Consider the following 19,825-nt stretch of genomic DNA (forward strand, 5'->3'; position numbering starts at 1 on the left):
CAGGCAAATATTTAAATTTGTGACTTGTTTCATTGATTAAGTGCTCAATAGTATAATAGTGAAAAGATTATAATAAGACATAATGTGAATAAAAGTGTTAAAAATAAATTATAATAAGACATAATGTGAATAAAAGTGTTAAAAATAAATTAATGTGATATGATGAGATTTATATTGAATACTTAGTTAAGCGTATGATTCACAAAAGTACTTACTAAGCTTTCATGAAACTTAATGTGTTATTTCTAACCAGCAATGTGTAGAAAGTGACCATGTGGGAAGGGTTTATGAGTGGCTTATCGAATCACATCTCATCAACAAAGTAAGATGGTAAAGTATGAATTTCAGTTTATGAAAAGTAATGTGACATTTACTTAGGTAATGAAGGTGTTAAGTAGTTAGTGAAATGCTTTGAAAACAAGTTGTGTTTAAATCATGTATAAGTCTTAAAAAGTGACACCCTTTCACTTGGATTATTGATTTGACTCGGGTGAATGGGTGTTACAGAAATGCCCACCAATATGATATTTATATTGTCAATCTTACTTAGTTATTTACTTTCATTGTCATACTTATTTAAAATTACTTATTCAACCTAGTTTAAAATTGAATTTAATTGACATTAGAATCCATAATTTATCATTTCATCCAAAAAAAAAAACTTCTAACATATTTGTAACTTCAATTTTAATTTTAGATAATGTTTTAGTATTATCGATAGAAGCTGAGATTCTAAAATTTTGAAGTTGGTACACATTATGATTTATGTTTGAATATATTTTTTATATTTAATTAAATTGTGTTTCGCTAAATCAAAAGTAGTACAAAGTGTGTTATTCTTCCAAAGCATATAAAAGTAGCACAAGGTTTATTAAGAGACTCAGAATATAGTTTAATAGATAAAGCAAAGCTTAACGCATTAATTGAGCTAATGCTTTAAAAGAAGAACCATTGTGATTCCAAGCTTTTTCTCCACTCAATTTTAATTGTTTGACTCTAGCTCTCATTGTATGGCCTTCTTCATCAACCATTAGCCTTTTCACCATCAACTTTATCTCCTCTCTTCCTACAATTTCCTTTGATGGCAATGTTTTGGATCGCACTGCTATTTTCAGCTCTTCTACCAACAAAGTAGCATTCATTCTCTGTTCTGCATATAGGGGCCAAGCTATCAAGGGTACTCCATGGGTGATACTTTCTAAGGTCGAATTCCACCCACAGTGCGACAAAAATCCCCCAACTGATTGATGCCTTAAAATTTCAACCTGTGGAGCCCAATCAGAGATTATCAATCCCATATTGTTGCTCCAGTCCAAGAATCCTTCAGGCAAATAGCTTGCTAATCTTTCATCATTGCAGTCATTTCCAACGGTGAAAAATGACCCATCACAGGATTTTGCAACAACTGGTGTTCGGACCACCCAAATGAACCTTTGTTGGCTTAGCTGTAAGCCCAAAGCCAACTCTCTCATTTGCTCCTTTGTCAATATCCCCCCACTCCCAAATGATATGTACAAAACAGACTCACTCGGTTGCTTGTCTAGCCAAAGAAACATTTCACTTTTATTCGAGTCAATTGGTCTGTTTGGCGTTGTTACCGTGGGCCCAACTGGATAGATTGGAGCCTTGCTGATACCACCCCAGAGCTTATCATTTCTCAAAGCAGCAAGCGTTGCTGGTTCCAGCTCCTCCCATGTGTTAAGCAAAATCCCATCAGCCATTGGGATCTTAATCCCCATATTTAAATATTCCAAGTATTGCTGATCAGATCGACATAACATTGGATCTACTACATCTTCAAGTTGAAGAGGCCTACATCCGGGGATAAACAAAGCATCCTTTTCATCAACATACTCTCCCTTGACAACCTCATCGAGAACCGGAAGATATAAAGTCAAAGCAAGAAACCCTGCATGCGAGGGGATGTAAACAAACTTGGGAATCTTAAATTGATCAGCGAAGTCCATACTTTCATATCCGAATAAATCAACAATGAAAAGTGTTGGAGGGACACTCAAAGCAGAGACAGCAGATGAAAAAGCTGGTTTAATTTCACGCATAATAACAGCTATTCGAGTAACCACCGCGGCATCAGCATGGACAAGGTGAGAAATATCGGGTGGTGGGAGAAGGATGATTCGACATAGGTTCAGGCTCATAAACGATTGGATTACCAGAGATTCTGCGGCTGATAGTGAAGGAACAACGAAGATGGTTACCTTGGAATTAGACAGAGTGGCTAGGCGCTTTGCAAGCTCCAGGACTGGAGTAAGGTGGCCTAAACCAGGGCTTGATAACAGTACTACGTGAGTCTCCATTTCACTTTCCATGTCTGAAACAAAAACAAGAGCCAGCATTGAAGAAAAGTCATGGTATTAGAGACTGATTTTAGTTTACAAGTGGTATTTTGGAGTGTTTACACCAGATTTTAAATTTCATGTAATTATATTCGTTTTCAAATTATCTATTCTTAAGCCCACATCTGTCCTTCTAGATTAGTTCATTGCTATAAAAGGTTGATCCAAGTAAGAAGAGTCCAATTTTGCACCACACAATGGATATCCTTTTCTAAGTATAATGATTGACTCACAATAATTTAAGGTGTAGCTAACGGATGTATATCAACAGAAATTTTGATCTCACTATTTTTCCTTTTTACTCGTTTAGGCTTGTTTTTTTTAAATTATAGTATTAAATTTTAAAAAGTTATAAAATAATTGTTTGACTATTTAAAATTTTTTATTTCAATCATTCAACTATTTGAATATTTTTTTATTTAATTCACTAGTTATTAATTGTTTTTAAAAAAATTCAATTAACGAGCTCTAAGCGACGATTCTATAATCGATACAGTGGAACAGTATCATCGACAAGTAGAAAAATATATCTTAGATCCAAGTTAGTCTGATGGTTAATGTCGAAGATCCAAGTTGATCCACATGGCAGACATAGATTAAATAAAAAAATATATAAATATATATTAATAAAAAATATAATTTTTCACATCAAGAATGAATATGAACATATGGTTGTTGAGATATTTTTAGTAAGTTCATATATATATTTTTATTTTTTATAAAATATTAATTTTAAGTTTTATTGTTATAAATATATATAATATATATTTATTAAAATATAAAAGAATTACAATATTTTAGAAAACATATAAAAATTTATAATATATAAATTAATAAAAATTTATAATTTATAATTTTATAAAAATATATAAACATATAAAAGAACTAAAAATCTCTAAATTTATAGAAATATATATATATATAAAAGAACTAAAAAGTATGTCTACATTAAATTTGAACAACCTTCTGTCAAGGTTCATTCTTGATGTTAAAACTTTTTTATATTATATTTGTTGAAACCATCGTTCTAAAAAAATTTTAGTTGTCAACTTAAATATGAAAATTGGGAGTCGCCACCGATCTTTTATTGAGGTGTGATCGGATTACCTTAAAAATAATTTTAGGTCTGCAAATTTTGAGAAAACAGGTTCGGGAGTCGGTTACGCACGAGGAAGGGTTAGCACCCTCGTGACGCCCAAAATTGGTACCGAATTGATCGTTTAATGTCTTAATGTCAAAATTTTGAAAAGATTTTAAAATACGATCATTTTAACTTGAATAAATTGAATAATAAAACACTCTTATTTCAAAGAAATAAAATGTCACACCCAGTGAGTTAGGGTGCAACATTTTTAATCTTCAAAATTAAGTTTATCTTTTAACTTTTAAAACCCATGCATTTGAGAAGGATATTTGATTATTCGGGTCAAATGAGAAAATCAAAACTCAGTAAGTTAGGGTTCAATTTCACAAAATTCTTAAATATCAAATATTGCCTTTATTCATTTATTAGAAAAAATCCTCGTCTCGAGAGAACAATATGTCATATCCAATGCGTTAGGACAGCACGTATCGAATTCTCGAGAATGACCTTTTTATTTATGTTTTAATTTAAGCATATCCTCGATTATTTAGATTCAACGAAGAGAATTGGAACCCAATACGTTAGGGCTTAATCCTTTCGAAGATCCTAAATGTCGAGTATTGCGTTATTTTTGAAAACTTTTGTATGAAATAACTTTAACATTTGTAATCTTTTGAATGAACAAAAACGATTGAATAATAATGTACAACCAGACGATAACTCATAAACCATAATATATGTTAATGAATACAAATAATCGATAAATACCAATAAACAATGCCAAACACATAAAGACAATAATCTCACATCACATGTAAATATGAACATTAACATTTAAAAGCTAATAATAATAATAAAATACTAAGAAACCAGCGAATTAATACAAACACCTACCCCATGTACAAATTTGAAATAACTAAAAAACAAAAGAAAAGAAATTATATAAATTTAAAATAAATAATATATAACTGAAAATTTGAAATAAATAATAAAAAAATACAATTTAAAAGCAAATATTTCATAAAATAATAGTGTCCCAATAAATTTAAAAATAAGTATTATATCAAAATACATAAAGATATATACATATATTAATTTAGATAAATAATATATGAGAAAAAACAATAATAATGTAAATAACATACGTATATACTAATAATAGTAACAAAATAATTAATAAATTAATAAAAAAACAAATGTAAAAAAAGGGTTAAATCACAATTAGATCTAAATTAATAAGAAATTAATGTAATTAAAACAAAACGGGGGACTATATCGCAACGCGCGAATTATATGGGGGGCCGAGTGGGAAATATTCCCTCCCTTCCAAAATGCAGCGTTTTATGTGTGACTGAATTGAAACAGGTTCAAAATTCATCCGAGAAATTTACAGAAAAAAATAAAATTAAAAAGGCGGAGTAAAAAGGAGGGATCAAAGGCGCAAATAAACCACACAACAAAAATGCGCGGATCCTCCCCGAGTCGGGTCACACGCGCGGGTTATATGGCCAATACGGCGCCGTTTTAAGGCCACCGAAACCGGCCTTAAACGGCGTCGTTTTTCACACAATAAATACCAACCTCCAAACCCTAAAATCAGCAGCTATTTCATCTTAACAAAGCAAAAAAGAAACCTAAGCTAAATATGCCCCTCTGCCCCGCTCTTTAGACCAGCCACTCAAAGGCTCTTCAATCCCTCGCCCGATCTCCGATTACGATGGAGAAGACAAGGAATCGGCTCCACAACAAAGGTAAACTCCTCACTCTAAACTTCCTTTTTCTTTTATTTATTTACACTAGCAATGAACATAAGAATAAAAGAAAAATAGAGAAAAAACGAAGAGAGACTAAAAAACCTTACGAAATTTTCTTTGAATTTTTTTTTCTGTATTCAATTTTTTTTGTAAAAAAGGATCCTTTTACATTGTTTTCCTTGGCTCTTTATAGCCAAAATTACAAAATAAAATAAAATAAAATAAATGATCTATCATTGCCACGTTTTGGCTTTCTGTTTTCTCTTTCTTTTTCGTTGGTGTTGTTTGTTTCTGTTGCAGGTGTGGCGTTTGTTGTGTGCAGGTACAGCCTGGAAAAGGCGTGCGTGGACTTGGCGCGGAGGCGCAGCACGCACGGGGATCTGGTTCGATTGCGGCGCAACAACTACTAGGGTTTCTGACTTCTAGTTGGGTTAGTCGGGCCAGGGTATTGGGCTTAGGTTTTGGCTAAGTGTTGGGTAATTGGGTTGGGGATATTGGTTGATTCAGATTTAGAGTCTGTTTAGGTGTGGCTAATTTTGGGCTAGTAATCTGGGTTTAGGTTTAGTATTTGGGTTAATGAGTGAATTGGGCTTTGAATCTGTAAATGGACATTTATTTATTTTTTGGGTTTTTGGTTTGATTTTAATATTTATAAAAACTAGGCTGTTAATAGTGGATATTTTAATTTAATTTATTTTCTGGTATTTATTGGGCCGGGCAAAATGGGTTATTACAGCTGCCCCTCTTTGCTTATTGTAGTGTAACGGGAATGAAGCAAAGACTTAAAAATAGCCAATTTTTCCCGGTCGTGCTGGACCTTGGTGCACTTCTTCTTCACGTAACCTCATTCCATCCTACTGCATCTTCAGAGGTATAGGAATTGGTGCCTCGATCCACTCCACCGCAACATCGGGGAGATAGGATTTGTAATTCATAACTTTGAAAGAACAAAATTTGTTACCTCTAGTTGGCAAGACTTGATGCGATCTGCTCTATTGCAACCTCAGAGAGATAAGATCTATTACTTTAATCCGCTCCACCACAACCTCAGGGAAATAGGATTATCGACTTTAATCTGCTCCACTGCAACCTCAGGGAGATAAGATTTGCTTCTTCAGTCTGCCCCATTGTGACTTTAGGGGGATAAGACCTGCTTACTCAGTCTGCTCTACTACAACCTCAGGAAGATAAGACCTGATGCGATCCACTCTACTGCAACTTTAGAGAGATAAGATCTATTACTTTAATCCGCTCCACTACAACTTCAAGGAGATAGGATTATCGGTTTCAATCTGCTCCGCTGTAACTTCAGCGAGATAAGATTTGTAGTTTCCAACTTGCTCCACTACTGCTTAGGGAGATAAGGTTTGTGTCTTCGATCTGTTCTTTGGGGAATATGACCTGTATAATTCATTTTAAGAACCTAATTATGCCTAATGATTAGGATGGCATGATCAAGATGTATCAAATGCTCCTAACTAGACATGTGTGAATGGTGTTTGCATGAATGCAGAATTTTATTTTTCCAAGAATGATCCCGCTTAAGATGTCATTACTTGAAGTTTATTAAGGCTTTGTCACTGAAGTGCTACAACACCTTCCTTCTCGACTGGCGTTTTCTGAAGAAACATTTAGCCAGGTTGCTCCCCACTGTAAACCTCAAAGTTATATCCACTGGGGCACAAAATTTGTACTATCATTCTCCCACTGTAATTCAATGGTAGAAATATGACTTTTCCTCAATCCTCTTTTATAACAATTCAAGGATATAAGATCTTAATCTTTCTAGTCTCCTTACACCATTTCCAGGGTGTCGTACCAAAGGCTCATGCACAAATAGAGGCTCTCTTCTCTGAGGTAACCTCTTCCTCTTGCCTGGTGATCATTACTTGCTTGTTTATTTAAGCTTTGTCATTAACACAATATCTTGTCATTTTGTTCAATCAATGCATTTGACAACAAAATCCAAAGAGAAAGTCCAAATTTAGACTCTTTATTCTCAAATTTCCATCCTTTAAATTTGGTGTGCTCTAAACAATAGTTCTGTTTCTGGTTCCTATATTATTTAGAAACTTTTCAGAGTAATATGCAAAACTTCCTTTGTGAAATTTTTATTAGTCCATTGATCATTATTCCAATGCAACATGCTTGCAAAAAAGGGTCATAACAATGGATAAGAATAAAGTTGGTTCTGAGCATAGCTCGAAAGAACAAATTATCAAAAATTGTAAAGAAGGGTAATAAAGAAATTGATTGGGAATGTATATCTTGGAAAAGGAAAAAAGTATTCTAAGAACAACAAATTCAATATAAAATATGAGACTTGGGTGCCCCAGACATCGCAGCTTGAACTTCTCTGTACAAACTTTCTGAAGACCATTTTGAGTTTGACATGTGTTTGAGAGATCTGCAGTACTCCGTCAACACTTTAGGATATCGCCTACCCTTTCCTGTTGATTCAAGTATAGCAAGATCACCACATGCCCCAATCGGAATAAGATTCGAATCGCTCTAATCACTTCATGCCCCCATTCCAGTCAATATTTGAGTCGCCCTTTTCGGGTTTTCAACTCAAATCCCCTTTGGCTTAAGGTGCCCTTTGCGGGTGTTCCCCTTAGCCTCTCCATTTTTACTTTTTCATTTTTCATTTTTTCATTTTTTACTCTTTTATTTTTAGTTTGAGGAATCAAGGCACCCTTTGCAGGTTTTCACCTTGGTCCCCTCTCCTTCTTAAGGTGAAGTAGTGCTTGACTGAATCGGAGTTCGCAAGATTTGGCGAGTTTTTACCATCTATCCTACTCAAGATCAGAGCTCCTCTGGAAAAAGGCCTTTAGTCTCCATTTTCCTCTAAAATCCTTTTGTGTAAGAAGGATCTTTCTCAACATTAGGTTTCCCTTATAGAATTCTCTGAGGCGAACCTTTTGGTTGTAGGCTCGCGTCATTTGCCTTTGATACATTTGACTGTGCTGCATAGCTTTTAGCCTTTTCTTTTGATCAGATTGGATTCATTCTACTCAACTAAAACCCAGAGAACAGGGATTTCTACTTCAATATGTAGAACTACTTCCGTCTTTTAAACCAAAGAAAATAGTGTTGCCCCAGTCAAAGCCCCGATAAACGTTCAAAAACAAAGAAGGCAGATGGTAACTTCACATGCCAACCCTTGTAAGTCTCAGTCATTTTTGCAATTCATTGTTTTGCAATACAGTGACGAATCGTGGTGTCTGATTTTGAATTGATTACAGCCCTCAGCTATCGTGCTGTCATTCAAGTTCAATGCATTTTCCAATACCATCCTCTCTGGGATCGGCATATAATGGCATTGGCGTATGAAGCAGCCTCTAATGATCTCAAAAATGAAGCAATTCCCATTAGAAGTCTTCGATAATGGTGATGTTCATGCCCCATTTTGCTCAAAATTTGAGTCGCCCTTTTCAAGTTTTCAACTCAAAACCACTTTTGGTCACAAAGCGCCCTTTGCGGGTCTTCGCCTTGGCCTCTCCTTTTTCTTTTTTCTTTATTTTTATTTTGACCTTGATTTTAATTTTTCTTTTTCTTCTTTTTTGTTTTTGATTTTGATTTTTTTAACTCATAGGGTTAGACAAGTCCTCGTTATCCCTTTCGAAGAATCTTCTTTGATATCAGATTTCCATCATAGAGCCTTTTGGGGTGACACTACGACTGAAAACTTTTGATCTTCCTCTTTCATCAGGATGAGATCCAACAAAACTTGAAGAGATGAAAACTCAACTTCAAATGGGCAAAGCTATGCTGAGCCAATGAGAAAGGCATTGCCCCGACAAAGAATTGCATCGTTCATACAACAAATTTCTGCCATTGCGCTGCTGTGTAGATTTCATTATCAGCGGTTAACCCGGGCATATCCTGGCATGATCATACAAAACATCTTTGAACCCTAGAGGTTACTCAACAAGGTGTTGCTTCGTCTTTGAGGTCAGGTCAATTCTAATCTTCACCAAGCCCACAATTCCTAATGATTCCTTGTGAGGCAGGATCTGTCTATCCTCTCGTGCTACCATCCTCAACAAGTTCGGGGATAGGCTACAATCCACGTCATTTTCAAAGTCATGTAATCCTTCCAAGCACATGTCTCGCTCAAAAGGAAAATCTGAGTCTGAAGCAGCGCCATTCATGTAATTGATATCTAGGGACCCATAATAAGTACCGAAGAATATACAAAAGAATTCATGAATAATTATTTGATTATGAATGAATGAATAACAATTTAGAAGAAAATCCAAAAGAATGAAAGAATCTGGAAATGTTTGTAAAGAATGAAAATATTGGCTCAGTAATAATTACAAAGATGTATTTCATTAAAATAACAACGTTCAGACATGAGCCTATTTCACAAAGCAATTTCTATCATTTCTAGTCTAAAAACAACAAAAATGTTCTGAACATTACCCTAGATAAGCTCTAAAAACTATAGGGATTTCTTCCGCAGTCTAATTGCTTAGAACACTTCAGATTTATAAGGGCAGATATTCAACAAGGTCCCTTTTCATTTGTGTCTTCATATATGTCATTCATGTGAACGTTTCCCAACACCTCTTCATTCACTCCATTATCAAACATAAACCCTAGTAGCAGCCACTAACAGCCACTGCACGTCGCAACAGTAGCCGCCCTTCGTGCCATTTCCTCCCCGTGTGCCGCCACGTCTGTATCTGCAAAACGGGCTAGGAAAGTCCAAAAGCAAAAAAAAATGTAAAAAATAGGAAAAATAGAGAAATAGGTGTTATTCTCGGGCTATAAAAAGAGTCTCAATTTTATGGGACTAACGAATGAATCAAAAGAAAACGGGAAAAATTCAGTTCAAATACAAGCAATTTTTGAAGGTAGATCTTACCTTCTGATTTCTTATTTTCCCCATTTTTTTAAAAAAAACCCGAAAATAAAAAAGATAGAAAACGTACCTTTTTACGAATGAGGTGTCGATTCCGATGAAAATCGGTGTTTTATTAGTCGAGGAGTTGAAAAACCAAAAAAATGGGTGTTTTTTATTTTTCGACCACTGCGAACGGTAGCGCCATCACTATCGGCCGCCACGGTGGTCCGGCGACCCAAGCAGGCCGGATTCTAAGGAGTTGAGAGAGAGTTGAGAGGTTTTTGGCAGATTTTGAAAAAGTAAAGGGCTGAAAGAAAGTTTTAAAAAAAATTTCGGCTTAAATACCCATATCAAAACGGCGCCGTTTTGAGTTCTAAGTTCAGATGCCAAAATGACGCTATTTTGGCATTGGGTCCCTCCTTACCCGCGTGTTGATCCGACCCAGGGGAAGGATCCGCGTGTTTTGCTGCGATGGGTTATTTGCGCTTTCGGTCCTTCCGCATTTTTAAATTTTCTTGATTTAGTTTTTTTATTTTTCAATTGATACTTCAATTTTTATTTTGTTTGCGATTTGGTCCTGACGAAATGGTGCGTTTCAGAGGGCAAGATATTTCCACATTTGGTCCCTGCGAGTTATGCACGCGTTTCAATTACGCCCTCACCTCTATTTTTACTTTCCATTTTTGCCCCGTTTTTTTATTAAATTTCAATCCTGTCCTTTTTCACTTATTTGATTATAATTTTAGCCCCAATTGAACTCAAAAAAAAATTTAGCTCTTTAATTTTATTCCAACAACAATTTAGTTTTTTTTTCTTGTCTCTGTCTTAGTTTTAATTTTGTTGGGTGTTGTGTTTTATTTTTTTATTTACTCTTTTATTTTTATTATTTCATCGTGTCTTTTTTTATGTTTAATCTTGTTTCTATTTTGTTTGATTTTATTTTTTAAACTTATTATTATCATTATATTATTAGTAATACTATTTTATAGTTCCCATTGTTTTACTTATCAACATATTTTATTCCAAATTGTGTATCAAGATTCTGTTCGTATTTTAATTTGGTTTCTCCCACTTTCAATATTTTCACAAATTATTTTCCTTTTCCATTATTTATGTATTTTATTTTATTTATTTATTTGTTGTTTTGTTGGTATTGTCCTTTTATATGCATGCTTTGATCTTATTACCATTGTTATTTGTTTGATTAATATTAAAATAATATATACTATATGATTATTGTAAATTGATGTTGTTATTTTCATTGTGTAATGTAACCTTTTTTTTATATATATAGCGTATCAAATATCACATTTTTTGTGTTCAAATTTGCAAATATGAAGTTTTCAGAATGATGATAATATTTCGTATTTCTAGAAATTCGAGAAGTCGTTCCCTAACTTACGGGGTTACGATTTTCTAGAAAATCTGAATATATGAACCACTTTTTTTTTAAAAATACATTTTTAAAATAATCTCGGGATTAATAAAGGGTCGTGTTCTAACTTACGAAATATGGTCTTTTCTAAAACCGAGATAATCCAAATTTCTAAAAAATAAATAATTTTTTGGTATTTACTCTCGTGTCAGGATTAAAGGTATTGTGTCCTAACTCACGGGATATAATTCTTTTTCTCGACTAATGTGAAATACACCCTTCCTTAAATTTTTAAGTGATTTTAAAAGGATTATGTTTTTAAATTTCTTTTCAAATTTTTAATTTTTTGACATTAAGACATAAATTAATTGATTAGGTACCAATTTTGGGCATGACGAGGGTGCTAAACCTTCCTCGCATGTAACCGACTCCCGAACCCGTTTTTCTTGAATTCCGTAGACCAGAATTATTGTTTTAGTAAATCAAAACATTTTATTAAAACGATTGAATTGCAAGATGATCCGATCACACCTAAAAATATCGGTGGTGACTCCTATTTTTTCGTTTTCATTTTTCAAAATCAAGTCGATCCTTTTATTAAAAATGGTTTCGACAGCTTGGCGACTCCACTGGGGACTTTTCTCAAGAGTCAAGCCACAAATTGATTAATTTTTGTCTTTTTTTCGGAAAATCAAAATTTGTTTTAAATCTCCCCTTTTGCATTCTATCCATTATTTTTATGGTTTTAATCATAGTGTGTTTGGTTGGTTGGTCCAAATCTATTAATATGTATTTGCATTTTGCATTACATAAGTTGGTCAATTTTACCCCTTCAAGTGGAAGTGAGAAACTAGTCCTTCGTGAGGTCTTCACCTCCGTGCAGGATAGTGGATCGCTTTCGGAATACATCCGTACCTATGTCTTCGTGAGATTTTATTATCCTTGCAGCCATAGGGAAATGTATTCCCCTGAACCGAACTCGGTCCGCATGAGCCTATAATGGGTGAGGATTGAGGAATCTGTTGGTTTGAGTACCTTTGCTCTAGAAGCTAAACCTCATGTAGTGAACTTTAGGAACTTGCCTTAGGTAGAACTATACCAAACCCTAGTAGATTCCCGAATAGGTGCTTTATTATTTCCTGTTTGTGTTGAATTCTATTTTTTATACATTATACTAATTTTTTTTTGTTTTGCTTTGATTGCATGACATGTTGACTGCATAGCATTTCATCATAAAATGTGTTGCTTCATATTCGGTTACTACATAGAGAGCTTATCATGGAAAATGGATTTCTTGATAAGGTCGAAGATAGTGCGACTGTCCAAACTTGGTCTGAGACAACATAGTGGGAAAAAGGTGATAGTTTGGCCGAAGGGTATGTATCAGAGTTGTGGGACTTCACTCGTATTAGTGTAACCCAGAATAGTCTACAAGAATTGAAGGAAATCTAGGATTAGTGGAACAATGAGGTCAAGCAGCTTTTTTACTCTAGCTATGGAGATTTTCCTTATTTACTCGACATAAAGGTGGATAAACACTTGTTTTGCGCCCTCGCCCAGTTTTGGAATCCTACTTACAGTTGTTTCACTTTTGGGGGAGTTGATCTGGTGTCTACAGTGGAGGAATACATGGTCTTACTTCGTTGCTCGAAGATTCAAGCAGGCAGCCTACTCGAGAGCTGTTAATGTCCCAACCTTTTTGAAGAAATTGATGAATATTATCGAGATGAGTGAGCAATGGGTTGCAGCACGGATCAAGCAGAAGGGGGATAACAAATGCATTCCTTGAAAGAACTTGAAAGATCTAATTCTAGCACACCTGGATACGAAGAAAAAAGTTGATGTCTTTGCCTTGAGTGTCTATGGCTTAGTTGTATTTCCCAAAGCCTTGGGACACGTTGATGAAGCAGTCATCGATCTCTTTGACCGACTTGATAAGAGGGTTACACTAGTCCCAGAAATTTTGGCAAAAATCTTCAGATCGCTGAACGAATGCTGGAGAGCGGTTGAGGGTAGATTCATTGGATGTGCGTAGCTCCTTTTAGCATGGTTCCACAGTCACTTTTGGAAAGTTTCTAAGGTTTCTTATCGGGTCTTCTCCAAAAATTGTTCGCCTCTGAAGGAGATAGTAGCCATACCGAGGCAGGATGATATCTCGGAGGAAAAATGGATGGAAATTCTTCAGAATCTTCAAGAAAAGGATATCGAATGGAGAGCTCCTTGGATGCTTCCATATAAGATCTTATATAGATGTGGTAATTTTGATTGGATCCCTCTACTTGGGATTTGGGGAGATGTTGGCTATGCACCATTGCTAGTACTAAGACAGTATAGGTCAAGGCAGTTCGTACCTGCAACCCAAGGGCTAGCTTAGTGCGAATTCTCTTATAAAGGCGATAGTTACAAGAGGAAGATTCGAGAGATGTCCAATGCCTGGAATCAGACTCGACGGATGAAGAGATTGGCAGTAGGTCCGATAACGACCCCTTAATATATCGAGTGATGGGGTAGGAGGATTAATGATAATATCTCTGGACCAAGCCAGGGAAACAGTCAGCCGACAGGAAAACATTGCGAGATTCCCCTCCGAGCTAGAAATTATAAGGCATGATTTTGAAAGAATAAATTTAGAGTTAGAAAAAAAAAGATAGAACAAATGGAAGAAGAGAACATGAATTTAAGACTAGACATGGATGTTCAGAAGCTAGAAATCGAGAAATTAAGAAAAGTGAAGAATAAAGCTGAGGGAGATTTGGATAGTTTGAAAATAGACTATAAAAAGTTACGTTTCTCGATGAGAACTTCCGGGTTGGGGAAAACTTCGAAACAGTGGAGTCAAGAAATTCAAGAAAAAAGGATCAAGGCTAATAGATGAGAAAGAAAATTCCAAGAGGCCCAGATGCAAAATGAGACCCTAGAGAAGGGTTTGTCAGAAAGTTGAAATGAAAAGGGTGAACTAAAAGCTAGAGTGGCTGAGCTTGAGAAAATTCTTCATCAATATTGAAACCGTAATTCTGCGATGGAGCTAAGAGCGAGCTTAGGTAAGATCGAGCAAATGAAGAGAAGAGTGGAAGAATTAGAAATGACATTACAAAACTATGAAATGTGGATTGAATTTCTTGAAGCCAGTGAAGAGCATCAGAAAGAACAACTCCACTTTTGTCAGAACCAAGTTAGAGACAGAGATCACATTATGGGAGGGGCTGTGGTTCAGATTCGAGAGGTAGCAGATTACTTACAAACTTTGGCAGTACAAGCTGATATACTGAGTGTAAAGTACGAGCTGGAATCAGACCGGGGGCAGGAGTTAGCTCCGCTGCTTAGGAAAATTAAAGTTTTGAGTATTAGGGCAAAGTCATATATGTAATCTGTTTTATGTAAAGAATTTTTTTCAGGTAAAGTTTTCTAAATAGAATTGAATCAAAATCGACACCTTTTTGCATTCACTTCATGCATTTGCATTACATTACATCATATGCATTAAAGTCCACCAAAAGAACCTAATTGGTTAAAATCATTTCAGTTTATCTAGCAACCGGCAAAAAACCTACCAACCAAACATCGTTACGGTACTCGAGCTAAGACAAAAGACATGGACCAAAGATTAGAAAAAATTGAACAACTTTAAAGGGAGATGCAAGACCTGCTACAAGTGCAAATGCAAGAGCAACTAGCTAAGATCCAACAAGATATGACTGACAAAAAGCTAGAATCTTAAAAAAACATGATGACCGAGTTAACCCAAGTATTGACTGGAAGAATAGATAAAAGAAAAGGCCCCATGACCAACCTTGAGGAGGATAATGAGGAGCCACTCTATCCTCTAGGTTTTACCCCACCAAATATACAGGCCCAAGTTGAGATGTACCCGCAGAGACCATTCGTCACAATTAGGCCTCAACAATCTCAGGCCGGTGCTTCGATGCCAATGAACTTTCAGGCTAGATCGGGTTCAAACCCAGGAGGTAACCCAACTAATCCAGTTATTCCCGATTTTGATGAAGTGGAAAAAAGGAAAAAGCAAAGGCGGAATTGCCAAAATAGCTAGAGGACAGGTGTAGATGGCTGGAGGAAAAGTTTAAAGCTATGGAAAGTGCTGATAGTCATCATGGAATTGACACTAAAGATCTGAGCTTGGTTCCAGATTTAGTTTTTCCTTACAAGTTCAAAATGCCAGAATTTGAAAAGTACAACGGGACTAGTTGCCGTGAAGCTCACATCACCATGTTTTGCAGATGGATGGCTGGAAGTTAACAATGACCAACTGCTAATACACTACTTCTAGGACAGCCTAGTGGGGGCAGCATCCAAGTGGTACAACCAATTGAGCTGTACTAGGATTAGTTCGTGGAGGGACTTAGCACAAGCATTCATGAAGCAATATAGTCATGTAACAGATATAAATCATGATAGAATTACTTTACAAAACATAGAGAAGAAACCTAGTGAGAGTTTTAGGCAATATGCACAGAGATGGAGGGGGTTGCCATCTAAGTTCAGCCGCCGCTCTTAGAAAAGGAAACTACGATGCTCTTTATCAACACGCTAAAAGCCTCATTCATCACACACATGCTAGGAAGTGTCACAAAAATTTTTTCAGATATAGTCATGAATGGCGAGATAATTGAGAATGCCATAAGAAGTGGGAAGATAGATGCTAGAGAAAGAAACAAAAGGTTAGCCTCGAGGAAAAAAGAAAACGAGGTGAACAACACGAATATACACAACAAAGGTTACTCAAAATCGATCATGGTAAATCAACCAGGAAAGAGGGTTGCCAATCAGCAAGGTTCATCAAGGCAGGAATCTGGTACAAGACAAAACAATAAGAAGCTCAAGTTCACGCCAATTCCAATGTCGTATAAGGAGCTATATCAAAGTTTGTTCGATGCATACGTCGTTTCCCCTTTCTATTTAAAGCCCTTGCAACCTCCTTACCCTAAATGGTAAGATGCAAACGCACAATGCGATTATCATGCAGGAATTACGAGGCATTCTATAGAAACTTGCACTGCCTTTAAAAAATTGGTTGAAAGGTTCATCAATATGAGTATTGTCAAATTTGATGATTCATTCAATATAGAAAATCCGCTACCCAATCATGTTGTTGTTGGGATAAACATGATAAGTGAAGCTATGGGGAGAAGAATCAAGGAAGGCATTGCAAAAGTAAAAACTCCTTTGAAAAGGGTCTAGAAGGAGATGATCAAAAGGGGATTAATTGTGTCAAATTTAGAGAAAAGATGTGAAAAGACGAGGAACTACTGTGAATTCCACCATGAGGAAAGGCACAAAATCCAAGAGTGCAAAGAATTCAATGTCCTAGTTTAAGGCATGATGGATGATAAGAAAGTAAAATTCTATGAAGAAGTCAAGGAGGAAGGAAGTATATGTGCATCTGAGTCTACGATGAAGGTTTTGAAGGTAAATCATCCTGTGGTTATCATTTCAAGACAAAAAAATAATTACGCTGGAGTACTAGTAACACCAAAAATCATAATTTAGAAACTCGTAACCTTCTTTTATAAGGATAGCAAGAAGGTTCCGTGGAACTATGAGTGTAATATAACTATCCCGGGAAAAGAGACTTCAGCCGGTGCTTCAAAAGAAGATCAGGGTTAGGTTCTCATACATGTAGTGGGAAACGTTACGACGTGATAAGTCCCCTAATAGAACCTATAAAAGAACATGCAATGATAGAACAAAAGAAAGAGGAAGCAGTCGAACCTGTTAATGAGCCAGTAGGAGAGGAAGAAGCCAAGGAATTCCTCAAATTCTTAAAGTACAGCGAGTACAGTGTTGTGGAACAGTTGCATAAACAACCAGCTCGCATATCTGTGCTAGCTTTGCTCTTGAGTTCAGAAGTACATCGAAGCGCGTTAATGAAAGTGTTGAATGAAACATATGTGGCCAATGATATCTCCGTCAGTAAACTAGATCGGTTGGTCGGTAATATAAGTGCCGATAACTTCATCTTCTTCAATGATGATGAAATACCACCTGGAAGTATGTGGTCTACTAAAGCTCTGCACATTACTACCCGATGCAAAGGGTACACCTTACCTGGGGTTCTGGTTGACAATGGATCAGCATTAAATGTACTACCCTTATCAACACCTGACAAGTTGCCAGTGGATAGCTCGCATATGAAGTCGTGCCATAATATAGCGAGAGCATTTGATGGCGCTGAAAGGAGGGTTATGGGAAGAATTGAAATACCCCTATTGATTGGTCTAACTATCTATGAGGTAGACTTCCTTGTGATGGACATCAAACCTTCCCACAATTGTTTGTTAGGAAGACTATGGATACATTCGGCAGGGGCCGTACCTTCATCATTACATCAAAAGCTGAAGCTGATATCAGAAGGTCGATTGGTGACGATAAATGCCGAGGAGGATATTATAGCGACCGTAACCAGTGATATGCCGTACTTAGAGAAAAATGATAAGGCGGTTGAATGTTCTTTCCGGTCTTTCAAGTTTGTGAAACAACATTTATTAATGAGGGGAGCAGGATTTCGATGCCAAAAACGTCCAAGACTACGAGAATGGGTCTACAGTTGATGGTAGGAAAAGGAGCCTTGCCGGGAAAAGGACTAGGGAGACATCTTCAGGGAAGAGTTGGGGCTCCAATGATGAAGGACAAGTATGTCATTTTGGCTTAGGGTACAAGCCAAAAACAAGACAAAGAATGAAGGAGTTAAAGAAGAGGCAAGAAAGAAGAAGGGCAAGCATGAGCGGGGAGGAAATCAAGTGGGAACCAATGACATTCCCCCGCATATCCAAAATTTTTGTGTCAGAAGGGATTATTCATCCCGAGCTAAAGACGCTAATGAGAGAAAATATTGAAGAACTGTTGGGAAACATTCATATCAATGCCATTCACGAAGAAACAACTAAAGGAGGGACCTTGTTAAATATCCGCCCTTATGAACCTGGGAGCGTGCTAAGCAATTGGACAACAGAAGAAATCCCTGTAGTATTTAGAGCTTACTCAGAGTAATGTTCAGAACACTCTTATTGATTTTAGCCTAGAAGTGATTCGAATCCCTTTGTGAAATAGACTCATGTCCAAACATCATTATTTTAATAAAGTACATTTTTGCAATCATTTTGAGCAAATATTCTTTCATTCCATGCGAGTAATTATTTTGATTCTTTCATTCTTTTAGATTTTCTTCCAAATCATTCATTCATTCATTCATAATTATACTATACAAATAATTATTCATAAATTCATCCATTATTTGTATATTCTTTTGTACCTACAATAGGTCCCTAGATATCAATGACATGAGTGATGTTGTTACAAACTCAAAATTCTCTTTTGAACGAGACATGTGTTTAGAGGGATCGCATGACTTCGAAGATGACGTAGATTGTGGTTTATCTCCTGACTTGTTGATGATGGTAGAACAAGAAGAGAAACAAATCCTACCTCACAAGGAATCCAATAGAAATTATGAGCTTGGAAGAGGGAAAAGAGGTGAATATTGGAACTGACATTACCACAAAGACGAGGCGAGACCTCATTGAGTTACTCCAGAAAATCTAAAATGTCTTCGCATGGTCATACCGGGACATGCAGGGATTAAGCATTGACATTGTAATGCATCATCTTCCTATAAGAGAGGATTGCAAGCCAGTTCAACAAAAATTTCGGAGGATGAGGCCTGATATTGTGCTAAAAATAAAGGAGGAAGTCAAAAAACAGTTTGGTGCTGGGTTCTTACAGGCGGTCAAGTATTCTGAATGGGTAGCCAATATTGTTCGAGTCCTTAAAAAAGATGAGAAAGTACGAATGTGTGTGGATTACAGGGACCTGAACAAGGCCAGCCCAAAAGATAATTTCTCATTGCCTCATATTGACACTTTAATGGATAATACGGCAGGTTACTCTATCTTTTCCTTTATGGACGGCTTCTCTGGATACAATCAGATAAAAATGCATCCTGAAGATATGGGAAAAACCACATTCATCACCTTGTAGGGAACGTTTTGCTATAAAGTGATGCCATTTAGTTTAAAGAATGAAGGGGCTACATATCAAAGAGCCATGGTAGCCTTGTTCCATGTCATGATGCACAAGGAAATCGAGGTTTGCGTTGATGATATGATTGCAAAATCTAGAACAGAAGAGGAACATGTGCAAGTCCTGAAAAAGTTATTCTTAAGATTAAGGAAGTTCCAGCTCAAGCTTAACCCAACGAAATGCACTTTCGGAGCTAGGTCGGGAAAGCTGCTGGGTTTTATAGACAGTGAAAAAGGAATTGAGATCGACCTAGACAAAGTCAAGGTGATATGAGATTTACCTCCGCCACGTATTCAGAAGGAAGTTCGAGGTTTATTAGGAAGATTGAATTACATTGCCAGGTTTATTTCACAACTAACCGAGAAATTT

General features: G+C 36.1%; 1 protein-coding gene across 1 annotated transcript; it reads right to left on the reverse strand.

The window, feature by feature from the left end:
- Nucleotides 1-819: 819 nt before the first annotated feature.
- On the reverse strand, nt 820-2,651 carry LOC107945668 (anthocyanidin 3-O-glucosyltransferase 5). Its single transcript, XM_016879757.2, has one exon. The coding sequence runs from the start codon at nt 2,355-2,357 to the stop codon at nt 912-914; it is 1,446 nt and encodes a 481-aa protein (XP_016735246.1). The 5' UTR covers nt 2,358-2,651; the 3' UTR covers nt 820-911.
- Nucleotides 2,652-19,825: the final 17,174 nt, after the last annotated feature.

This window comes from Gossypium hirsutum, chromosome D12, assembly GCF_007990345.1.
Source record: "Gossypium hirsutum isolate 1008001.06 chromosome D12, Gossypium_hirsutum_v2.1, whole genome shotgun sequence".
NCBI classification, from domain to species: Eukaryota; Viridiplantae; Streptophyta; class Magnoliopsida; order Malvales; family Malvaceae; genus Gossypium; species Gossypium hirsutum.